The following is a 23,894-nucleotide window of genomic DNA, read 5'->3' on the forward strand; positions in this document are numbered from 1 at the left end:
GTGGGCTTCTTTGCACTACTGACAGGGTCATAAATGTCCGGACCCTGAGAGCACTGTTAGCCCTGCCTGTCCCTGGCCACCCACCTCCCCTCGGGGCTCTGGCCCATGGGGACCCCCACTGCACTGTGACTGTAAAGTGAATCTATACAGAGAATTGCAGCTATTCTGCAATAAAACATTTTTCATATTTAGAAGAGCACCTAACAAGTGCAGAAAAATCTGGCTACCATTTGCTCACTGATCTATTGGTGAACTATGATAGTGTTGATTATGACTTTTAAATGCCTAAATAGTCTGCAGTTGGTGTATCAGAATGATTGCTTCACTTTCTGTGCTCTCCTTCAATAGCTGTAGTCAGCACAGACTTTCAGATGAAATCTTCATTATAAAAGACAAAGGGTAGGGAATAGGGAAACAGATGTTCTTGGCTACAGCTCCAAGACACCGGGTTTTCTTTCTTAATTTGATCTGAAAACAGCTCAAACTAGTACAGTTGGAGACAAAAGCTACCTTTTGAGGGATTCTTTGAAGAAACCAGCAGCGTTCTTCCTAGATAAAGAGAATTGCAGGCTGTTTGAATAATTTGCACAGAATCCATTTCATACTGCTTATTTTTTCTGATTAAACTTATTTGTATTTACTGGATGATTGATTACATAAGAATGACTAATAACTTTGGTAAGCATCTATTGTATTTTTCACATAAATAAAACCAGACAATTATAATCCTACTTGTAGAAGGTTTTATACATAGTTATTGGGTTATAATCATAAAAAAATTAACAACTTGTTAGCATTAGTAGCAATTCCATTCAACAACTTTGGGAAGCATTTATTAATCATTTATTAACACTTATTTATAAACTAACTTCTGAAGGCACATTTCCACGATGTTTATTTCATTTAATAATACAATTTTCAATTCATTTTATGAGCTTATGGCTGTTCTCTGTAACTGTATGAAGACAACCACACTATCTCTTCTGATCATAGTCGAGAGGGACCAGAAGACCCAGTTTAGCCTTGACAGTCTCTGTATTGGAAGACTAACTTTCTCCTGCATGTAGTTTTTTTTGGCTCTTTCCCTTAAAAGATGATCTTGGAAATTACACATTACCTACATTGTGGCAAGAAAGGGCGGTAGTGCTGTTTTATCATTCCTTAGTTAAATCAGTCTGATAAAAAAACATCCTGTAAAACTTCAGCATAGTTTATTACTGGCTGCTGGGAAAAAAATCATGACTCATGCATTATATATGCATCTTTACTTGACATGTGCAAGCAGTTAACTGTCCCTGTGTTAACAGCATTTATATCTGAATCTTAGCCAGAAACCTGTCCCTAAAATGTGAACAGAGGAAAAAAGTTATTTTGTTTCCATTAAAGAACATTGACCAAGTATGGAAATTATGATGACCCAACTACAAATCATAATAGAGAATACTAACTGTATGTAGTCTAAACATCTTTCTCACTCAGCTGAGAAGATGTTGAGGCATGGTAGGAAAGTGATCCTTAGTTACTTAAGCACAGTGAGAAACTGTCTCAAAAACATGTATTTATTTTTCAAATTTATCATTCAAAAGACTCAAAAGTATCCCAAATGTCTCAAAAAATAAAAAAAAAAATAAAAGCCTTCACACTCAGTAAAGCTTCTTTAAAAATTCTTTCAGGAACTGAAAATAGGGATTTAGAAGAGGCTATCTCAATATTATCCTATCATAACTCTCTAAGTAGGCTAAAATATAAATGAAGTTTAAACAGATGTTTTAGAAAACTTGCTGAAACCTTCTGAATGCTTAGGAAACAAGAAAAGGCTGAATTTTTCAGAAAGATTCCAGTTACATTTAGCAGTATTTTCATTTAAAAAAATGACATCGATATTATTTTTTGACATCTCCATCTGAGAAGACTTTTTCTGTTCTGGGCTGTTCAGTCTGTGTTTTGGTAACACATCTCATTTTTCTGGTTTGGCCTTATAGTACCTCACAAATAGAACAAGTTTTTAACTCATTATGGAATATCTGCAAGAACTTACGATAAAAGCAACCAGTTTTCTTTTGATTTCCCTATCAAATTACACAGTGTAGCAACAACAAGATTTACAAAAAGATGCCTCCCACTTAGTAAATATTTGAAATTCTGAAGTAGTTTTTGATTTTAAAGTAGATCAGAGATACATTCAGAGAAATATAGGATATACAATCTCAATCATTCTATGCAGGGGTATACAAATAGAGATTTCAGAAAACAGCATTAATTAATTATGGACCTAGCATTAATTTTTAAATTGTCCACTGTCTTCTCCGTAAAGTTTACCTTCCCAATATTTGTCTATTTACTAAGTATATCTATTTGTAGACTAAGATGACTTTTCAGGTTGTTTTCATATTTACTAGTTTTTGTCATCCCTTGGAGTAGTCTTTGATGATAAATGCTATTAAGAGGTACTATATTGGCTTTGTGTGGCAAGGTTTTGGTAGTAGGGGGGGCTACAGGGGTGGCTTCTGTAAGAAGCTGCTGGAAGCTTCCCCTGTGTTTGAGAGAGAGCCCATACCAGCCGGCTCTAAGATGGACCCGCCGCCGGCCAAGGCCGAGCCAATCAGTGATAGTGGTAACGTCTCTGTGATAACATTTTTAAGAAGGAAGAAAAGTTGCTGGGACAGACAGAAACGGCAGCTGGAGAGAGGATTGAGAACATGTAAGAGAAACAATCCTGAAGACCCCAAGGTCAGTCAGGAAGGAGTAGGAGGAGGTGCTCCAGGCACCGGAGCAGAGATTCCCCTGCAGCCCGTGGTGAAGACCCTGGTGAGGCAGGCTGTCCCCCTGCAGCCCAGGGAGGTCCACGGTGGAGCAGATCTCCACCTGCAGCCCGTGGAGGACCCCACGCCGGAGCAGGTGGGTGCCCGAAGGAGGCTGTGACCCTGTGGGAATCCCGCACTGGAGCAGGCTTCTGGCAGGACCTGCAGATCTGTGGAGAGAGGAGCCCACGCTGGAGCAGGTTTTCTGGCAGGACTTGTGACCCCGCGGGGGACCCATGCTGGAGCAGTCTGACCCTGAAGGACTGCACACCATGGAAGGGATCCATGCTGGAGCAGTTTGTGAAGAACTGTAGCCTGAGGGAAGGACCCACATTGGAGAAGTTTGTGGAGGACTGTATCCCATGAGAGGGACCCCATGCTGGAGCAGGGGAAGAGTGTGAGGAGTCCTGCCCCTGAAGAGGATGAAATGGCAGAGACAATGTGTGATGAACTGACCGTAAACCCCATTCCCTGTCCCCCTGCGCTGCTGATGGGGGTAGGTAGAGAATCAGGGAGTGAAGTTGTGCCTGGGAAGAAGGGAGGGGTGGAGGGAAGGTGTTCTGAAATTTGGTTTTATTTCTCATTACTTTACTCTGGTTGATTGGTAATAAACTGAGTTCATTTTCCCCAATCTGAGTCTGTTTTGCCTGTGATGGTAATTGGTGGGTGATCTCTTCCTGTCCTTATCTCGACCCACAAGCTTTTTGTTACATTTTCTCTCCCCTGTCCAGCTGAGATGGGGGGATTGATAGAAAGGCTTTGGTGGGCACTTGGCATCCAGCCAGGGACAACCCACCACAGATACCTTTAAGATGTCCAAAACCAGTGTGACCTATTATGTTTTTTCAACAAAACCTCTCAGCATTACAGTTGGGGGACAATGAAATGAAGAGGAAAATAGATGTTTAAAAGAAGGTAAACCCCCTGAAAACTTTCAAGTGAGAAAGAAGAATAAACTGAAAAAAGTAAGGTAAATTGCACAAAAGGAAGATGTGGGGAAATAACATGACAGCATGTAGGAACTAATACAGCCTTTTTCTCAAAGAAGCTGAATATTCAATTTTAGTAGGGATGGCAGCAGAGATCCTAAATACTCAGAGTCTACTTCACAGTGGTATTGTCTTCATAAGGACTGCAGGTATTTGTACCTGCCACTCTATTCTGTTTTTAGAATAAATTACCATACAATTCAAACAGCTATTGTACTAAAATAATTCTAATAAGATCAATTCATGTTATACAGAAATCTCCAAAATGAGCTTTATACAGCAACTTAAAAACATGTAATGCTGAAAGAATGTTTCAAAATCAAAGTGTGAACTTTTGAAAAAGGCAGCTCCAGTCAACTCTAATAACAACAAGGGTCTGTCAAGTTATACATCTTTCCTAATGTAATTAAAGTTTTCATAAACTTCACATTAACAGAAATAATAGGAAAGAAAGTTTTATGGGGAGTAAGGTAAATACACTGTTCTACAAAGTTAACACTGAGGACTTTTTTTTTTTGTTCTGGCTTTAAGTTTAAATTAAGCATCTGTGTGATTGCACTCTGTAGTCACTGGGTTAGTTCTCATTTGAGTACGTTGCACCCCACTACACAGACTGGTCACTTCAGGTTTTAGTATTTGGTACATTGCAGTTCTCCTCAGAGAAATGTATTGCAAATTCATTGAAGGAAGTAGCTATGAGGAAAAAAAGTCTCAAACTGGGTCTGAAACATAACATGAAAAGAAGGGAAGAGGTACACTAATGTCCATTAATGTGCATGCCCTGCAATTAGAGGAAGCACATTGTCTTCTTTAGATCTTCTAGTACTGAAAGAAATACAAGCTATACCAGACTAAAATGAACGCTACTATGATTTACTGTATTACATTTATACACACAGTTACTATTTTTCGTTAAGAAAAACAAAAGATAAAAAGTCATTATATGTTTCTTTGAATATATGTTAATTACATGTTTATTACATGTTTCTTTGAAATAATGCTGTAATTTGGAACATGCTCTGCATAGTGCAGAATTTTTCTGTGTGGATTATGGGATATGAAAGGGAAAGAGATAACACACATTACATCATTTGCTACTTTTTTTCTCCCATCACTGTGGTGATAGCTGCAAAACCATTCACCTCCTGTATAAATCAGAAGAGTGTTGGGGCTACTTTAACTTGTACTACCTGTTAAAAATATCGAAGGGTAAATATGGATGCAAGGGCTTACTGATCTGTTGAATATATTTTGTCAACTTTACTATGTATAAACACCCCACCTTGGCATGTACTTAAAGAATTCTTGTCTGTTTGGGGAGGTTTATACTTTCTTCTGCCTTTAGAGAAGTGCAAAGAAGGCATTTAATGTTTGTTGAACAATACTCTTATAGACATGCTTTTGAAACATACGTCATTAATATTAACAGGTATGTAGAAAGGTTACTAAGTAGCTCAAAATCAGTAATTAATGCCCAGGATTAAATATCACATAATAGCTTACTTAAAATTTTTAATTTAACTGCATACATAATGCACATTCTCAAACTAACTCCTCTGTGATTTTTAATCTTTTTGAAATGAATATCTTCAAAAATATTTTTCATATCTACTTGACTGGGCAGTGAAAAATGCAAAATAATTGTAAATTTGTTCACCAAACTTTTTTTAAAACTAAAAAGTAATGGTTGACTTTTACAAGATTACAGTAAGATTTCTAATTGGTGTAAAGAGGTCTGCATTAAAATTAACTGAAAACACAGTTACTGGACTAAGACTAATGGAGAAACAAAGAATCAGTTAAAATGTACTTGCATTCTTTTCCCTTGACATTTTTTTCAGTTAAAATACTTCCATTTATTTTTTTGTATACTTACTTTGAACTCCATGGGAGCGAACTATTTTCCAGGTTTCTGAGGCTACCTCTTTTACATCCACTTGGTAATGATGAATGGGCACACCTCCATGTGAATCTGGCTTATTGAACAAAACCTTGGCAGTGGTTTGTGACAACTCTAAAACTCGTACTCCATAAGGATTTGATGGCACATCTAAAAAAGTACAAACATTAATTTAATAATCAGCAGCAACTATACAGACGTAAACAGTTGATAATCTACTCCAAAAAGTCTCCTTTGCATCTTGAAGGGATAAAAGATAAATATTGAATATGATGTAATAATGTTTGCCTTAGATAAACAGATTAAGCTTTCTAATACAGAGCTGTAAGAACACCACATTTATTTTCTTGTATGCTGAGGTAATGCAAAAAATTTTTCCATTTCTGCCTTTCTTTTATAATATGATCTTGTTTAATAGCTAATTTCATCATAGGAAAATGTAAGAGATTATTTTGTTTACTGTATAATTACATAAAAGAGAATAACAAACTTTAAATCAAATTTAACAAGAGGAATAGTTATAGCTAAATAGATCATTCAGAGTCTGAATTCTTCTAAATGAGATTATGACAAAAAATTGCAGAAATAATTTGGCCATTTTTATGAAACTCTGAAATACTGCTGAAAACATGAATCTTTTTTTTCTTTTTTTTTTTTTTTTGAAAGACTGGATTCCAAGCTACTAGAAAGGAATATTAATGGAAGGTTTCTATTCTCTTTTCAGTTTCGGAAATAATTTGCAGAATAGGTGGAAAGAAACATTTTATCTGAAATAAAAAGAAGTGTATATCTTTTGAAGTAGAAAAGAACTACAAAAATAAAGCAAGTGTCTGTAGATGTTGAGATGCTAGATATGAAAGAAAACCAAAAAATTAACCTTGGGGTCAATACATTTTTAAAAATAGAAACATTAAGTTACTTTTACAATGTATGACCAAACTAACACATAGAAGACAAAAGATTAAGTTTTCAGGACATGCTTTAGTGGCCATGGTGGTGTTGCATTGACGGTTGGATTCGATGATCTTAAAGGTCTTTTCCAACCCAAACAATTCTATGATTCTATGATTTTCTAATTGTCCTACATTTTAAAGTGTTATAATTACAAAAAAACCCTGTATTGAGAATACTAGGAAGAATTTTAGTTCTGTGGACAGCAATTTGAAACACATTAAGAATTTATCTTCTGATACATCCGACAATTATTTGCATACCTGCTTACAGATTTGACATTGCTTTTGTCTCCATGATATGAAAGATACTTTTATAAGGACATGCAAGAATTTGAGCCAAAGCCTATCATTTGGTTAGTGAGTACTGAACCATTTACATAAAATGTTGTCTTTATTCAAGGGCTGTCAGGCAGTTGGGAACAAAAAGAGAGTCAATCTGAGCTTCACCCAATATTGGTACTTGAATGAAAATGAGCCAAAAATGTCTATAAAATATTAAATAATGGGTTTAAGGACATATTCAGCCACGAATTCTCAGGAAAGCAACACCTGCCAAAGCTGCTCTAAAGGGGATGATTTGTATAACTTTTTAATTATCAGGCACCTAAATTTTTCAGAAAAATTCTCTGATAGTTGTCAGAGTTGAGTGTCTTAATGCTAGTATCATACTTCTGTAAATTCTTACAGTTAGCATTTCTGAATATAGGACTCCTGAAACCTCCAATGCTTGGTGCTCATTGGGTTAAAACCAGCATAGATTTATTTACATGGAGGAACAATTTTAATATCTTTTACTTAGAGACACAACTATATGAATCCATGACGTTAAAGATTTGAGTAGAATGCAAATCTCAGCTTGAGGGATTCAAACCCTCGAATCCTTTCTTATTCCAGGAAACATTAATTTCATCAGGATATGGGATGTTGCAGGAAGTTTTCACCCCTCTTAGAGAAGCTGTATTGCTCTGCAGAATGGAATACAAGATTCATGGTCAGACAGAATGTGACCAAATGTAACCAGTATGCTATGCATCCAGGAGAACACAGACCTGGTGTTTGAATCTTTTTCTAAATTGACCAAAAAGCTGGGATTTTTTAGAAAAAAGAAAACATGTTTGAAAACCAATACAGATTTCTTTCTGTGATCACATGGGAGAATTAGATATATAAGTTGCTTGCAAAGTAAGCATTGATCCCAAAATCAGAGGAGGTTGAGAATTAGAACCAGCTTGTGACCCTTCTCCTCCAGATTCTCATTACAGCTGAGAGCAGCATTTTATTTTTTTTCCCTGATAGTGACAGTACCTCAAGCACCATTCTGTCTACTGATTCCTTCCCTCCCTAGCTCAAATGACTGTTCTGAAAGGGGTGGGAAAAATACAACATAAGAATGCCAGCAAAACAATCCAGGATAGCCAAAGTAAAGCAGCATGGCACCATGTGAGTGATGTGGATACCAATCACTTGGGAAGATGAATATAGCTCTGCAGTACTGAAGACGAATGGTCTTTGGATTTAATTGCAAGCTCAAAGCTGCTGTGGATACCTACAATATTGCAAATGGTTTCTAAACACTTTTATTCCTTTTCTGTTGTTAAAAGAGTTCAAAATGAAACAAACAAAAAATTGTTTAAGGTTGAATGAATATTTAATTTCACTCAGGCTGTTTTTATGTTAGCTTTTGTATGCTCTTTCTGTAAGGCAATTCACTGTTACTTCAGTCTGGATCAAAACAATTATTTGGTCGATGTTATGAAACAAAAGTGTGTTATTTACATATCCACTCTATTCTTGACTTTCAAAATGTTAAGCAGATATCTTTTCCTTCTGTGTTTATGCCTGTATATGATTAACTACAATAAACATGGCATAGGGAAGAAGAAATCCTTCAGGAAGAACCTTATGTTCTCTACTGCAAATTCAAGTATAATTTCTGCCAAACGAAGATATGATTCCATTTGGTAATAAGAATAAAATGAAGCTCCTGTGAAAACCCAGTAAAATATTTTGCATAACTAGCACAATGCAACATGTTTAAAACTCATATAAGTGTGACTTACATCCACAATACTATTTTAAATATGCATCCCACAGTCCAAGCAACCACATGTGTAGGTAACTTTTAAGCAGTTTTCAGAGTTGAACTACATCAGTTCTTAAGAAAAGAGTGAATCACCTGAAGAAAGTATAACAGGAGACACATTCCTAGTCAAAATCACAAACAAATACTAGCAATTCCATTAAGATAGAATAAAATACCTACTATCTCTTTCAGACTAGGCAAATCTATATCTTTTTCCCCAAAGAAGATCATTAGCAGCATAATGAGCTGAATCTAATTCTGTAGTTCTCTAATGAGGATGAATTTGATCATGCAAGGTAAACAGCCCTCTGGTCCTGATCTAGCTAAACATCCTAGCATTTGAGCTGTCCCCTGTCAGCTGAAATTATTTGGAGCATTGCCATAATTTTCGTGTTACAATTGCAAGGCTTTTGGCTCAATGTTTAGCAGGAGTGAAGAATAATTTGCAAAGTTGTGAACTCTGAAGTCTGCGTCTGGAAGGATAGAACTGTGGATGCTTCTTGTTCTTTTTGCTTTTAGATCCAACGAACCAAATGCATCTCAGAGGACTTTAGCTATGGGCAGTGATTACTCTTTCATATACTGTTACTGACATAAGTTGGTAGACTATATAGTAGAAAAAGTGTGGGATTTCTCTTCTATGATCTAAAGATCACTTAGTGATAGCACAGGTTCTGGTATACTTTCTTAGAAGTTCCACTGCTGTTTTTGTTATTGTTATACTGCTATCTATACAAGTGATAGTTTACCAAAAGTTCAGACTTTAAATTAAAACAAGTCATTAAAAAAACCCAAGTTGTCGTGGTTTAACCCCAGCCAGCAACTAAGCACCACACAGCTGTTCACTCACTTCCCCCTAACCCAGTGGGATGGGGGAGAGAATCAGGAAAAAAAGGTAAGGCTTGTAGCTGGATATAAGAACAGTTTAATAGGACAGAAAGGAAGAAAATAATAAAGATAGCAGTAACAATAATAAAATGACAATAATAATAAGAATAATAATAATAGTAAAGGGATTGGAATAAAACAAGTGATGCACAATGCAATTGCTCAACACTTGTGACCAATGCCCAGTTAGTTCCCAAGCAGTGATCTGCACCCCCCTTGGCCAGCTCCCCCCACAGTTTATATACTGGGTGTGATGTCACATGGTATGGAATATACCTTTGGCCAGTTTGAGTCAGCTGTCCTGGTTGTGCCCCCTCCCAACTTCTTGTGCACCTCCAGCCTTCTTGCTGGCTGGGCATGAGAAGCTGAAAAATCCTTGACTTGGCATAAGCACTACTTAGCAACAACTGAAAACATCAGTGTGTTATCAACATTCTTCTCACACTGAACCCAAAACATAACACTATACCAGCTACTAGAAAGAAAATTAACTCTATCCCTGCCAAAACCAGGACTATTATTACCGAACCTGTTCAATAAATGACAACCATTTATCACTGGGGATTTTCTTTTCAAGCTATTTTTTGAATAGTTTTATGGAAGAGAATAATTTTCCTTCTGAGAATTTAGCAGTCCTGGTGTAAATGAAGCAAAGGAAGTAATGGTGTCAGAGTAGGTAGTGGGGTCAGAGATTTATCGTCCAGTTAGCTCTTGTCTCCTGTCAGTATGTTCCTAGTGCAGTTCTGCAGCTTTCTTGCCTCTGAATATGTGGCATATATATTCACTGAAAGTAACTATGTCTAAATGCTGAACACAAGTGGTATCAGGACCATGGCAGGGAAAGAGATGGGGCTGGGGAGAAGACTTTAGAGTCAAAGATCTCCATGAAATAGTTCATGCTGGTACATCTATGCCACCTGGACACTCACAAGTCTATGGGACCAGATGAGATCCATCCAAGAGAACTGAGGCAACTGGCGGAGGAGCTTGCCAAGTCACTCTCCATCATTTATCAGCAGTCCTGGTCAACAGGGGAGGTCCCAGAAGACTGGAGACTTGCCAATGTGATGCCCATTTACAAGAAGGGTCGGAGGGAGGATCCAGGGAACTATAGGCCCGTCAGCTTGACCTCAGTACCGGGGAAGATTATGGAGCGGTTCATCTTGAGAGCGCTCACATGGCATGTGCAGGACAACCAGGGGATCAGGCCCAGCCAGCATGGGTTTACAAAAGTTAGGTCGTGCTTGACCAAGCTTCTATGATCAGATGACCCACCTAGTGGATGAAGGAAAAGGCTGTGGATGTTGTCTACCTGGACTTCAGCAAGGCCTTTGACACTGTCTCTCATGGCATACTCCTTGAGAAGCTGGCAACTCATGGCTTAGACAAGTGTACTCTTTGCTGGGAAAAATAACTGGCTGGATGGACGAGCCCAGAGGGTTGTGGTGAATGGGGTGAAATCCAATTGGCAGCGGGTCACAAGTGGTGTTCCCTAGGGCTCAGTTTTGGGGCCAGTTCTCTTTAATGTCTATCAATGATCTGGATGAGGGGATTGAGTGCACCCTCAGCAAGTTTGTGGATGACACCAAGTTGGGAGGGAGAGTCGATCTGCTCGAGGGTAGCAAGGCTCTACAGAAGGATCTGGACAGGCTGGATCGATGGGCCAAGGCCAATTGTATGAGGTTCAACAAGGCCAAGTGCTGCATCCTGCACTTGGGTCACAACAACCACATGCAGCGCTACAGGCTTGGGGAAGAGTGGCTGGAAAGCTGCCCAGCAGAAAAAGACCTGGAGGTGCTGGTTGACAGCCGGCTGAGTATGAGCCAGCAGTGTGCCCAGGTGGCCAAGAAGGCCAATGGCATCCTGGCCTGCATCAGAAATAGTGTGGTCAGCAGGAGCAGGGAGGTGATTGCTCCCCTGTACTCGGCACTGGTGAGGCTGCACCTCGAGTACTGTGTTCAGTTTTGGGTCCCTCACTACAGGAAAGACATTGAGGTGCTGGAACGTGTCCAGAGAAGGGCAACCAAGTTGGTGAGGGGCCTGGAAGACAAGTCTTATCAGGAGCAGCTGAGGGAGCTGGGGCTGTTTAGTCTGGAGAAGAGGAGGCTGAGGGGAGACCTTATCGCTCCCTACAACTACTGAAAGGGGGTTGTAGCGAGGTGGCTGTTGGTCTCTTTTCCCAGGTAACAAGCAATAGGACGAGAGGAAATGGCCTCAGGTAGTGCCAGGGGAGGTTTAGATTGGATATTAGGAAAAATTTCTTTACTGAAGGGGTTGTCAGGTATTGGAACAGGCTGCCCAGGGAAGTGGTGGTGTCACCATCCCTGGAGGTGTTCAAAAAACATGTAGACAAGGCACTTCAGGACATGGTCTAGTGAGCATGGTGGTGTTGCGTTACAGTTGTATTCGATGATCTTAAAGGTCTTTTCCAATCAAAATGATTCTATGATTCTATGATCCTTAGAATGGAGAAAAATGTCAATATTAAATCTATAGGTTAGGCTCAGTTTTGCCTTGATGTCCTTGCCTGGGGAAAACTGCAATAGATACCTTATTAAATCAGTGGGAGTTCTGGAAAAATAAGGAATTAATTAGGAAACAGGAGCACAGCTAGCATATAAATACATAAATAATGAATGAAAATAAGATACAAGCACACAAAGCAGAACACTTTTGACTTGTTGATAGTTTCACACATATGCTTATTGAAACTTTGTTGCTTTTTTTTTTTAGTAAAAATCTTTTAGTTGATGCTGCTAATGAGGTGCATGGCAAGTTTTAGGACAGAGAACTATGTTTTAGATCTGTCCATATTTTTTTGGAGGTAAATGGGATTTTGGTAGCAGGAAGGGAAAAGTTATACAGAGAAGTAATCTAACAATCCTAAAAAATAAATCAATAAGATCCCATTAAACTGTCTTGGAACAGAATTTTATTATCTTTTTTATTATATTTTTCTCCAGGGAAAATTAAGTCCTATTTCTTTGATTTTATTTTGCCTGTGTGAAAACACATGTATTTGGAGAAAAAAGCAACAACATCCATTAACCAGCACCAAAGTGCCAGCACCAAACCATTAAATTTGAAGTTGTAGTCCTTGTCAGTTATCTATCAACCTTATAATATTTTGAGCATGACCTGATTTCATAAAACAGGTTACAAGATGTAATTTCTGTGAAGCTCAATTTGCTTCATTTGCTTTTGATGTCATTATTCTCCCTCTTCACTGACTTCCTGTGTATATGGGATGCTTAAAATACATTTAATTAAATAAAGTAGCATGGGAATTCTCAATATCTAATGACATCATAGGATGTATTTTAATTTTGCTTTTTAATTCCCTGTAATTTTGCTTTAGAAAGGAAACAGATATAGCATCTCCCATCTCTTTAAGTATTCTTAAATGTCACCACCTCTAAACGCTGTAAAATCCTTGATGTTCTACAGTATACTGTGCAAAACACATAATAGGGACGATTTGCCAAGACACGTTTGAAATTCATCATCAGAGTTGTATGACGTAGCTAATTTGTAAACTATGTACGCTGCCTATTGGTATGGTTTCTGCCAGCAGTTGATCCTGTTAACAGTTAGTCACTGTAAGTCTCTGTGCTGAGCTGCAGTTCCAGGCATGATGTGATGAGATCAGAATCTCAAATTTCACCAAAAATGAAAGTATCCTTCTAGGTGCCAAGGCTGAAAGAAAGACTGAGGCAAAAAGGTGAATCAGACTATTTATCTGGACTTTTAACCCTTTTGCGAACCCAGAATAGAAGAAAGGAAGGGAAAGGGATGTCTAGGATGAGTAAAGCCATGAGAGTCTTAGAGGTGAATCATGATTTACTTTTTAGGGGCTCTGGATTCAGACCAGCTGTACGCTGCTATGTGCAAAATACACATTAATATTTAAAGAAAGAAATGTATTTGAAAAATCCAGTTTAACTCTCTGTGTCACAACCTTAACATTTACCATTTTAAGATAATAAATTATCTATTCTAACAACATAGTCCTAGACTACCAATGGCCATACGATTTTCTATTTATCTATACAAAAACATTTAAAATAATTACACTAAGATCTCAACAAAAAGGAAAAATGCTTTGTTAGTTCATACCACCTCCCTGCATACTGATATTTCACATAAACTATGACTGAACTAGATCTCAGCAAATCTAGGAATTTCTGTGCTCACCTCAGGCTCTGAAAGCCATTGGGACAATCTGCCAAGCTCATATGGCTTACCAAAGCCTAAGCCTGTCATAGAGAAAAAACAGAGTATAAGTAGACTTCTAAAATAAAAGTTGTGGTTGTGACATGAAGTAATTAATTTGCAGTGGCAAGATACAAAAAAGACTGGGGTTCTTTTTGCATTGTACATGTTACTCAGCAATTTAAATGCTTAAGCAATGAAAAAGGAGGATGTCAACCATGTGGCATTTTTAAAAATTGATCACCACAAGTCAGGTGGTGAGCACATCTGAATAAGCTTTCAAAAAGCACTGAAGTTTCTCAGCATTTAACAGTAACAGCCAGCACATTTCAGTGTCAAACCTTAAATAGGCTGCAGTTCTTCAACTGTTTTGAAAGGTTTAAATGAAAGTGTCTGGAATTCAGGCTGATTCAGTAGTTCTGTATAATTTGAGTGAACAGGCATAGTTCTCCTGTCTTACAAAATGGTATGGTTGCAAATTGCATCTAAATTCTGAAAGAAATCTTTTTCTATCATCAGTAAGTCTAATTTCTTAAGAAGGGCAACAGAAATAAAGATAATGGCATTGTGACAGTATGATCATGTTTTAACTAGCTGTAAAATTAAAAAAAAAGGTAGTTTGATTCTGCTGAAAACCAGCAAGGCAGAAAGATGGAACAAAACATGAAGCAACAAGTCATTTCTGCAGAATTTTAAGAGAAAATTATTCAGTAAAATGATGATTATTTGTAAAATTTACCCTAGCAGCAGCGTTTGCTTAATACTGTCTCCCAGCCAGAAATAGTATTTATTTTTGCCTGACAGAGCCATTGTGAAAGTATGCTACACCCCAGCATTAGTATTTACAAAGCCAGAAAGAAATCCAGGCTGTATTGAAATGCATGAAAAAAATTAATAGGCTTTAATATGGAAAGTATCAATCATTAGGGATTCCTTATCTACCAAAGTAAAGCAACAGAGATGGTAAAACTCGGAAGAAAGCTCCATTTGAAATTTTATACCTGTAATTATTATGATAGTTTTATCCTCCATTTCCCTGGTTGTTTTTCATTTCCAGCTGATGCTAGTTTAAGTGCAAAACTTTTAACAGTGAACTACACTTGTTATTTGCTGGTTTTTTTCCCCAAAAAAAGTCTATTTAAATGAAAATGCTAAAATTATCAATCCTTCAGGATACTGAATATTATGCATTACACTACTGCAAGTAGTGCCTAGCATAATGGAGCCCTGACACCCCCCAAACCCTGTGTTTCCAGGCACATGTAAATACTACACTACAAATGGCTTATGTTAAGGATACCTGTTCATTATTATTACTACAAAATTTGAGTTTGTTCTATTTACTCCATTTCATATCATTATGGAGAATGTCCATATATAGCTCATGCTTTACTAATAACTTCCCATAATTCTTTATTTATTACATATTCACTAAATATACCCTGATTTACCTTTTTATGTTTATATCTCCAATACTTAAGTTTTTTAAGTGTTCATCAATATTTCTGAAGAATTGACTGAAAAATGTTACGCAAACTGTTGCAAAAATAGAAAATAGTAAACTGTTTGAAAAAACTGGCATCAGTAATATCTGTGATATAGTCATATTAAAATACCAAAACAGGATTATAGCTTGTATGGAGTTATTTGCTCACACTTGCATTTCTAGGGGCTCTCGTGAGAATTTGCTGAAATACAATGTATAATCAAAATACCATGTTCTTTTTCAATTAATAATTAGAATTACTTTGTATTAAAATTATTTAATTGTACTCATATGTGTATTCATCTTTATGAAAAAACAGTGCACAGCAATAATCACAACCTGAGTTCCTCTGTTTTCATTGGCATAATTGTTCTATTTTCTCATCTTTTCCTGTCCTGAGAGGTAAGACACCAGAAGGATTCAAGTGGGATTTTTCCTTCCCTTTCTTATCATTTATGTTCATGGCTTTAAGAAAGAATTCTAGTGGCAAGTCTGTTTTTGAGAGAAATTGAGAAATTATTCTAGCAGCTTTCACATTATACTTCTACTGCTTTTCCCTTCCAGTGAATCCTCACATGTAACAAATCTTAGAGATGATACTCCAGAGACAAGTGTAGCACCTAGCCCAGCAGGCCAGGCAGAACCAGTGCTGCTGTTGAATCAACAGATGCACGTGTTGCCCCAAAGAGAAAGAATGCTACTGAAGAGAAATAGATGTAACTGACTAAAATCAGAGGGTTACATGCAGTCCTTTTGTTTGATGAATTCAATGTAACTCTGCAAATCCTATGCCAGTCATGAATATTTAGAAAGTCAAGTCCTGAGCTTTTTAGAGGGCTATATCTACTTCCTTAATTAAATGATGGCAAAAGTAATATACACATAATAGATACAGTTATTCAAAGCTATTAAGATCAATGCTAACTTCCTGCAAGTTTTGAGATTTCTTAATTAGAGACAGAATAATTGGTATAGAAATTAATTGTGTTCCTCCTTAAAGTTTAGAGCTTTTTTATTACTACTTCAATTTTGAACATCACAGGGAGCATTCTTTTTTCATATTTAATGCCACAGGTAGCACTGATGAGCTGCTACACTCATAATTTTAGCCCTATTACAGAAACTCAGTTGTTCAATTCCATTGAAATAAATGGGATCAACCAGGTAAATGGTCATGAACATGACTGAAGATTCCACAAACTGTTCTTGTCTGGAATTTCTTTTCACAAAAAATAAAATTATTTTAGGTGTGAATTAGATTGTGTGAATCCTCAAAAAGAGGTGAGTTTTGTAAGGTGGAAAGTAAAGAATGTATTGTAAAGAATGATAGCATGTAGTTATCAAAGGAAGATCAGATTGGCAACACAGCTAATACCCCCAAAAAGTTGTAAAATGAAGAGGAATGGATCTTCTGGATGATGTAAAATTGTGTCACATAGAAATCTGTTGGTTTCTCAATAAAACCCCACATTTGCCTATTTTAGGAAGCGCATCTCTTTTGACAACTGTTCAAAGACAAAAAAATTAGTATAGTATTCACAGTAAAAGTGTGTGCTAGTAATCTATCCTTCAGAGGTAATGGGAAAAACTTTCAATGCTGTGTACAACTTCTGAGAAATTTTTTAATAAACAGCTGGTTTTTATAACTCCTGAGACACCAAAAGAAACTAATTACACTATTGAGCAAAACTATACAAATTAAAACACCAGGCCAGGTAAGAGAGCCTCCCTATGACTGGATGTGCACATTTCAGCAATGCACCTCCAAAAGCCCTTCTAATAAGGCTTCAAAGAGTTTATTTGCTTATTAAAAAAAAAAACAAAAAAAAATAACCAAAAGTTACAGCTGAAACATTCAAGATCATAAAAAATAGACAAGTCCTACTTTAAAAAAAAAAAAAAAAAAAAATTATACAAGACCTTATTTCTACCTGTCCCTTTCAATATGTATCAGCCAGCCTGGGAGTATGGTATGACCTGAAAGTTACATGATGAAAATAGTCCATAACAATGCATTGCAAGGCTTGTATAGCTTTCAGTATGGCTGTACCTTTGGTACTGTAAATTGCTTTATAACTCCATAGACGTCATTAAAGCTTGAACAATTTGCATCATCTAAGTATGTAGATCCAAATGTTGAGAGACCTCAAAGCTTGCTGAACAAGCGTTAGCCCATTCCACAAGAAAACGTGATTGAAAGAAATCCTAAGAAACTCTTATTTACTCTCAGTTAATAGTTATTTCTGCCAAAGAACAAACATACAGTCATATTTTTGTATTTGCCTAAACAACAATAGACAGACCTAAAAATATTCAGAAGTTCTGTAACAATTGGTTGTAGAACACCTCAGAGCTTAAATTAACTCCATCCAGCTCTCTGGGTAAAATTCTGTTTTTAAATAACTAAAAGTGCAAATGAAGATAGAAATTCTTTGCTGAAGTATTTCAGCCTTTTGTCATCCTTGGCTTATCAAGAAAATACCAGGGAGAAAAAAGGAAAGAAAGACTTTCCTAATTCTTTCTTATTTTTACCACCTGCAAATCATATGTCTGTCCACTGAAATAATGAAAACACACTGTTATAAATGTAGGATGTAGTAAGGGCAAAGTAAAAGAAGTTAGACTAATTTCATTTTTTCAAATTTCAGAAAGCCTTAAAATTAAATCCAAAGATTCATATTCTGAGGGAACTGGTTTATTTTACTTTATATTGCAACTCAACTTTCAGAGAATTAAAATCAATTGCAAACATTCCATTGGAGTAAAATAAACAGAGAAAAGTGTGTCTGAACTTAATTTTGATTATAATAGAAAATATATTTAACAAAAAGGAAACAACTTTTTAACTTACCAGCTTGACCAAGTGTATACTCCTGATATCTCGTTCCTATTCTGTTTGTGGCTGTACAATTATACCGTCCAAAATCACTGTCAGATGTGGGAGCAATCTTTAAAATGAATAGTTTGTAAATATTAGTTTCTAATCAATGATGTTCTTTAAAAAAATCAGAAATGCAAATACATTCTCCTTAACCAATATGCAAATGCATTCTTAATTCAGCCTATCCAGTATGTTCTCCAAATACAGATCTAAATACACCCTTTTTTTGTCTTCCCCTTCTCAAATTCAAATGAGGAAATGAAATAATGGAAAATAATTTATGTTTACAATTTCACTCTTAAACAAGAAAAAATCTAATAAAGTCCACATTTTTTTCACCAATGTTGTTTGCACAAACTGTTATTTTGACTGAAATAAGCAATGAAAGGTCTGAAAAATGCTGATTCCTATAGATGATGCAAAAATAATATTTTACTTTTTCTTGTTTCAGGATTTGCAATACACCAGACATTCGGGGGGGAAATACAATGTAAGGGGTGTAACTCAACTGTAAATTCAGGTGAATAAGGATTTAAGACAGAACAGATAATAGATACCACAGGGAGCTAATGTCTTGTTGGAATTCAGGTTGCTTGACCCACTGTTTGGGTGACAGTAGAATGGAAGAGCACTTAGAGAACCACAGACTATAAAGCATATTTTGAGTTGTTAAGCTTTACTTAAAAAAACCCTAAATATGACCTCCAAACAAGAGTAAGTCTCTTTAAATATATATCTTCTACTACAAGAAATGAAGCTACTTGTTTGGACTTTAAGAAAAAAAAACATAGTTTTTTTCAGTGGACTGTACACCTCTTTTTTGGGATCTGAAGTAGGTCCCCCACTGTGATTAGCTCTATAGCTTCTCAACCTTTTTTCCTATGGCAACTGAGAAGCTTATGCTCAGACATAAGCCTGGTACTAGATAGAAATGGAGAAAATTAAATTATTCACACGTGTGGAGGAAGACAGTATGTCATCCCTGTAACAGGTGAGACCAGGGCTGGAGACACTGCTTACACTTTGTTGTGAAATGATTAATTAAGGACCATGATTTGCTATACACTATTGCTGAGTCGTTCACTGTTTAGTCAAGTTAATAAAGTAAACGCATAATTAAGGTCCATTCTTTGTCCTCTGCCTTTCTCAGGTTTTGTTCTCGCGTGTACCTTTTAGATAACAGAAGGAAGTTCAGTTCTTATTTTACCAATGCCTCCGTGAGGACACAGTTGTTATCAAAGTCAATTGCAGTTTATTATCACTTTACCCTTCTGCTTTGTTCTTGACTGAAACTGCACAAATCTTTTTGTATATACCAAGCACCTACCAGGTAGTCACTTTCATTTTTAGTATTAACCTGATGGGTTAGTTTTATATTTATTTATTTACTTGCAAGAAACACAAGTTACATTTTTGTTCACTGCAGATGAAAAACTGAGCACAAGTCATACAAATAAGGTTTATGTTCCCACTGCTCACAAGAAATCTGGAGAGAAATCAGTTCATAAATAGTTGGGTTTTTTTAAAAGAGCTTTAGTTATGAAATTGTAAGTCTTATCCTTAAATGCATTCTATAGTACTTGCAATGGTACCAAGCTGAGGAAGAAATTAATGTCACCACATTGTTTTCTATTTTAAGCCTTACCTCTAGAATCAGCTTTCTCCCTGTACTGTAGGTCTTCAGATGTGTTGTATTTTTTACCGGTAAAACTAATTTTCCTCTTCTCCACTGAACTGAGGCAGATGGATTTGCTAACACTTCACAGCTTATATTGATGGGATTGCCTTCCCAAGAGTAATACATGGTTTGATTTGACACAAACATCGGAGCATCTGGAGAAAGGAAGTAACACACAAATATATTAACTGTTTTAGTAAAACAAGCCATATACTGCTATCCAAGCATTCATGTTCACATAGAAATTTCAATTGATTGCTGTATCAATTTATAACAGAAGATGAAAATATCAGTATTCAGCCTTCAGTTTCTTGAGCTTTTATTTTGGTAGTTTTCTCCTCTCCTGAAACTGTTTCAGCTGAAATTCTCAGGAATAGAATACCTGCTAATTGTATTTAGCATTAGGCAACATCAGGCACCATTATCTCAGAAATGACAAAGAACATTCCTTCCTGAAGATAAGAAACTCTTCAGCCAGATCCTTGTATGAAAAAGGGGGGTGACCTATAAAATTTATATATATAACCTGTTCATTTGCTGATTTTATAGTGTCTTCTTTTGCTATGGAGAAATTACATTCAGTGTCCAAATTTTCATAGATGTGTAAGAGCTTCATCCATTTCTCACTGGAACTATCTTATACTTTATGAAATCTTTCTAGAGAGAGCTATTTAGTTGTGTGAATAAACCTAGAAGAAAAGAATAATAAAAGAATACCTAAAATGTTGTAATGTTATTCTACCTACTTCAGAAAAAATACTGTGTTTATCAAGACACTATTTAGGATAAACTTTATACCAGTTCCTTATGAAATCATCAAGCTACAGACAAGCAAAAAGATGGTGCATCTTCCTTACAAACCTGCCTATAAATGGCTACATTAAACATATAGCCAAACAGTGAGTCTGACACAGAGGAAACTGCTGGTTTGTGAACTATCTATGATTTCCAGATCACAATGCCAGTAGTAACAAGAATTTTCTATTCTACTCACTATTTCTCTGGATAGCAGGAACAGTTTAATGATTGCAAGAAAATGAGAGGCAGTAGCTCCTTCCCTGCTCTTCTACTTATGTCTTGGGTAAACCATATTTTTTGTCTATCAAATATTTATTTGTAAATAATTATTTTTTTTTAATCCCACTCTTGTTGTATTTTAAGAGTATCAAGAAAATATTCTTTATATTACTGAAAGTCAAGGAAACTCTCTAGCACTTTAATTCCAAAAGAGAATTATCAATTACAGCTAGTGTCATGGTATCTCTTTTTCATATTTAAAATATATTTATGTTTGGGTTTTTTTTGATAAATAGCTCCTAAATGTTTCTAGATGTGTCTCTGGAAATTCTATTCTAGTCTTCTCACGAACAGCTTAACTTTAGGCTAGAAAATTGCTAATAGGTCTATCAGAGACCAGAACTGAGCACATCTAACTAAGTAGTAAGATTTAGCTTCAGGAACGGTTTAAAACTACTTCATTGTTTCTGAAGTACACATTTTCAACTTCTTTCTGTGTTCGCTTTTGTCAAAAAGCATAACCTTTTGGTGACACTATGCTGCTGCTGCATACATGCATATAGGCTTTGACAAAAAAGAACTGTTATCAATAGAAGTTTTAAAGCACAGATCAAGGCTGCTACATTGCTCAATGCCAGCAGCATTTTTTTAAATAACTATTCAGCCCTTATTTTTGTAGGAAAGCAAGTGATTTCATCTAAATATGCAAAGTATGTCTTCCTATGAATTTATTTACCAGATACAGGAGCTCATCTTTCTTTTCCAAATCTTTTAATAAGTAATTCTATTGCTTCTTGATTTTCACAGACCTTTAAAAAAACATATTTCATCATCTAAACATCTTAATGCAAAGAATGGACTATCAAAGAGTCTTCAGGATGGGACACCTTACACTAGTGGACCTCTATGAAGAAAAAAGCAAACTGCATATGCCTGGTTTATGGTTAAGTATGGTCAAGAATCTCAGAATATCAAGAGTCAGAGCCTTGGCTTCTCCTCTGGAAATGAAGTTAGTGGCGGGAGCCACTTGAAGGAAGACGGCACAAACTGACTTCTGCCCGGCAGACAGTCTTTGCACCTAATGTGTTCAAAATATGGGTCAGAAATCTCATCAGAGTGTTCATGAGGCACAAAATGTGGTTACTTCACAACAAATTTTAGATAAGCACTCTCTTCCAATGCACAATTTCTCAGAATAAGTTCACTGCATTAATGAACATTAATGAACGTGGAAGATGGAAAGATGTCCTGTCTAAACCTGACTAACTTTCCTCCCTAGGTAACATCATGTGGTTTGATGCTCTCTGTTGATTTAAATACACATGTGGCAAACTCATATCCTATTTAAAAAGTCTTACAAATGAAGAAGTAGCATACACTTTTCTATTGCAGGTACAAGCATTTAGGAGAAAAGGCACTTTCAGTTCAGACTGCTGTTTCTTCTAAAGCTAGATTTGGATGCCTATAGTATCTGATTATTTATAATTTAAAAGAATAGGTGAGTTATGGACTGCCATCTATACATGACTACAGATACTAACAGACAGCTATAACATCATAAAACAGAAATGGGACTAAAAGTCCATCAAATAAATATATATCCCAAAATCAACAACTCCCAAATGTAAAGCATTCCTAAACAAAAAGAGCTTCACATTTCCCCTCTCAGAAAGTCTGGGTAAAAAGGCTTTGCAGCCATTTCCCCAGCAGCTGAAAGTTCCAATATAGCAAAAGGAAGAGGACTGTGCTAATGGCTTGATTCAGAAAAACTGTCTTAAGACAGACAGATGATTTTTGATTCCTAGTCAGGAATAGATTAAGAAACCTGGAGTGATGTTTCACACAAAAAAAATAACTCTGGAAATCATTTTTTACAGTACAAATAAAAGATATTTTACATTTCTTAGAAAATGAAAAAAATGAGTTGGAAGGGAATAACCAGTTTATAAAGATATTTTGGGTTTTTTTTCTTGTATGCTATTCATCACTAACTGTATTATATTATGCTTAAATGGTTACAGAATTAGTATTTATCAAACCAAAACACACAATATGTTTAATATGAAATAAAACATCAAAAAATAGCAAACCCTAGAGCCAAGGCTTTGAAAACATAAGGTTGACTATTTTATATGTCTACAAAATCTGATCCCTCCAGTTTTCTAGAATAACTAAGAAATAAATTAAGTTAATAAACAGAACATTTATCAAGAAATTCTATCAAGTGGAAATGAAGTATAACCAAGTCAAAATGAGAAGGTGGACCTTCTCATATGTTAACATACGTTAAGGATACTTAAATACAATATATGTACTGTATAAAAAGAAAAAAGCTTCAACGCTTTGTGAGAAAGTTAAAACCATTCAAAAATAAAAATATGCTCTGCTTAGCTTCTGTGTAACTCAGTATTAATTATCACCTCACAAAAAGATCAATTCAAAGTGTAAATGAACTGTTCTTTTTAAGCTTTTGTACGTAAAGTACTACCAGTTAAGACAACATACTGGATTTCTAAGTAGCTAAATACAGAACTAGGAGCTTGAATACACTTCATTTTAAAAAAGGCAACCCTGATAATATTTATTACATCTGAATCTTATGGCGCTCTACTGAAAAAAGAAAACAACCAAACTGCAGAATAAGTACAAACACTACTGTTCATATTAGCCAGTATAGGCACACAATAAATCATAGAATCATAGAATGGTTTGCGTTGGAAGGGACCTTAAAGATCATTTAGTTCCATCCCCCCTGCCAAAGGCAGGGACACTTTCCACCAGACCAAGTTGCTCAAAGCCCATTCAACCTGGCCTTGAACACTTCCAGGGATAGGGCATCTGCAACCTGTCTGGGCAACACATCACAGTGCCTCACCACCCTCACAGTGAAGAACTTCTTCCTTATATCTAATCAGAAATGACCTTCTTTTAGTTTAAAAACATTGCCCCTTGCCCTATCACTACAGGCCGTGGTAAAAAGTCTCTCTCCATCTTATAAGCCTCCTT

General features: G+C 36.2%; 1 protein-coding gene across 1 annotated transcript in view; it reads right to left on the minus strand.

Annotated features, from left to right (window-relative positions):
- The window catches only part of NCAM2 (neural cell adhesion molecule 2), a 324,932-nt gene that overhangs the window by 64,381 nt on the left and 236,657 nt on the right, over nucleotides 1-23,894 (minus strand). Inside the window, exons 10-12 of the mRNA XM_075033906.1 lie at nucleotides 19,839-20,026; nucleotides 18,164-18,260; nucleotides 5,667-5,840 (exon numbers count right to left, since the gene is read on the minus strand). Coding sequence (XP_074890007.1) covers nucleotides 5,667-5,840; nucleotides 18,164-18,260; nucleotides 19,839-20,026 — 459 coding nt within the window. The remainder of the gene's footprint in view (nucleotides 1-5,666; nucleotides 5,841-18,163; nucleotides 18,261-19,838; nucleotides 20,027-23,894) is intronic.

Source organism: Buteo buteo, chromosome 8 (assembly GCF_964188355.1).
Source record: "Buteo buteo chromosome 8, bButBut1.hap1.1, whole genome shotgun sequence".
Lineage (NCBI taxonomy): Eukaryota > Metazoa > Chordata > Aves > Accipitriformes > Accipitridae > Buteo > Buteo buteo.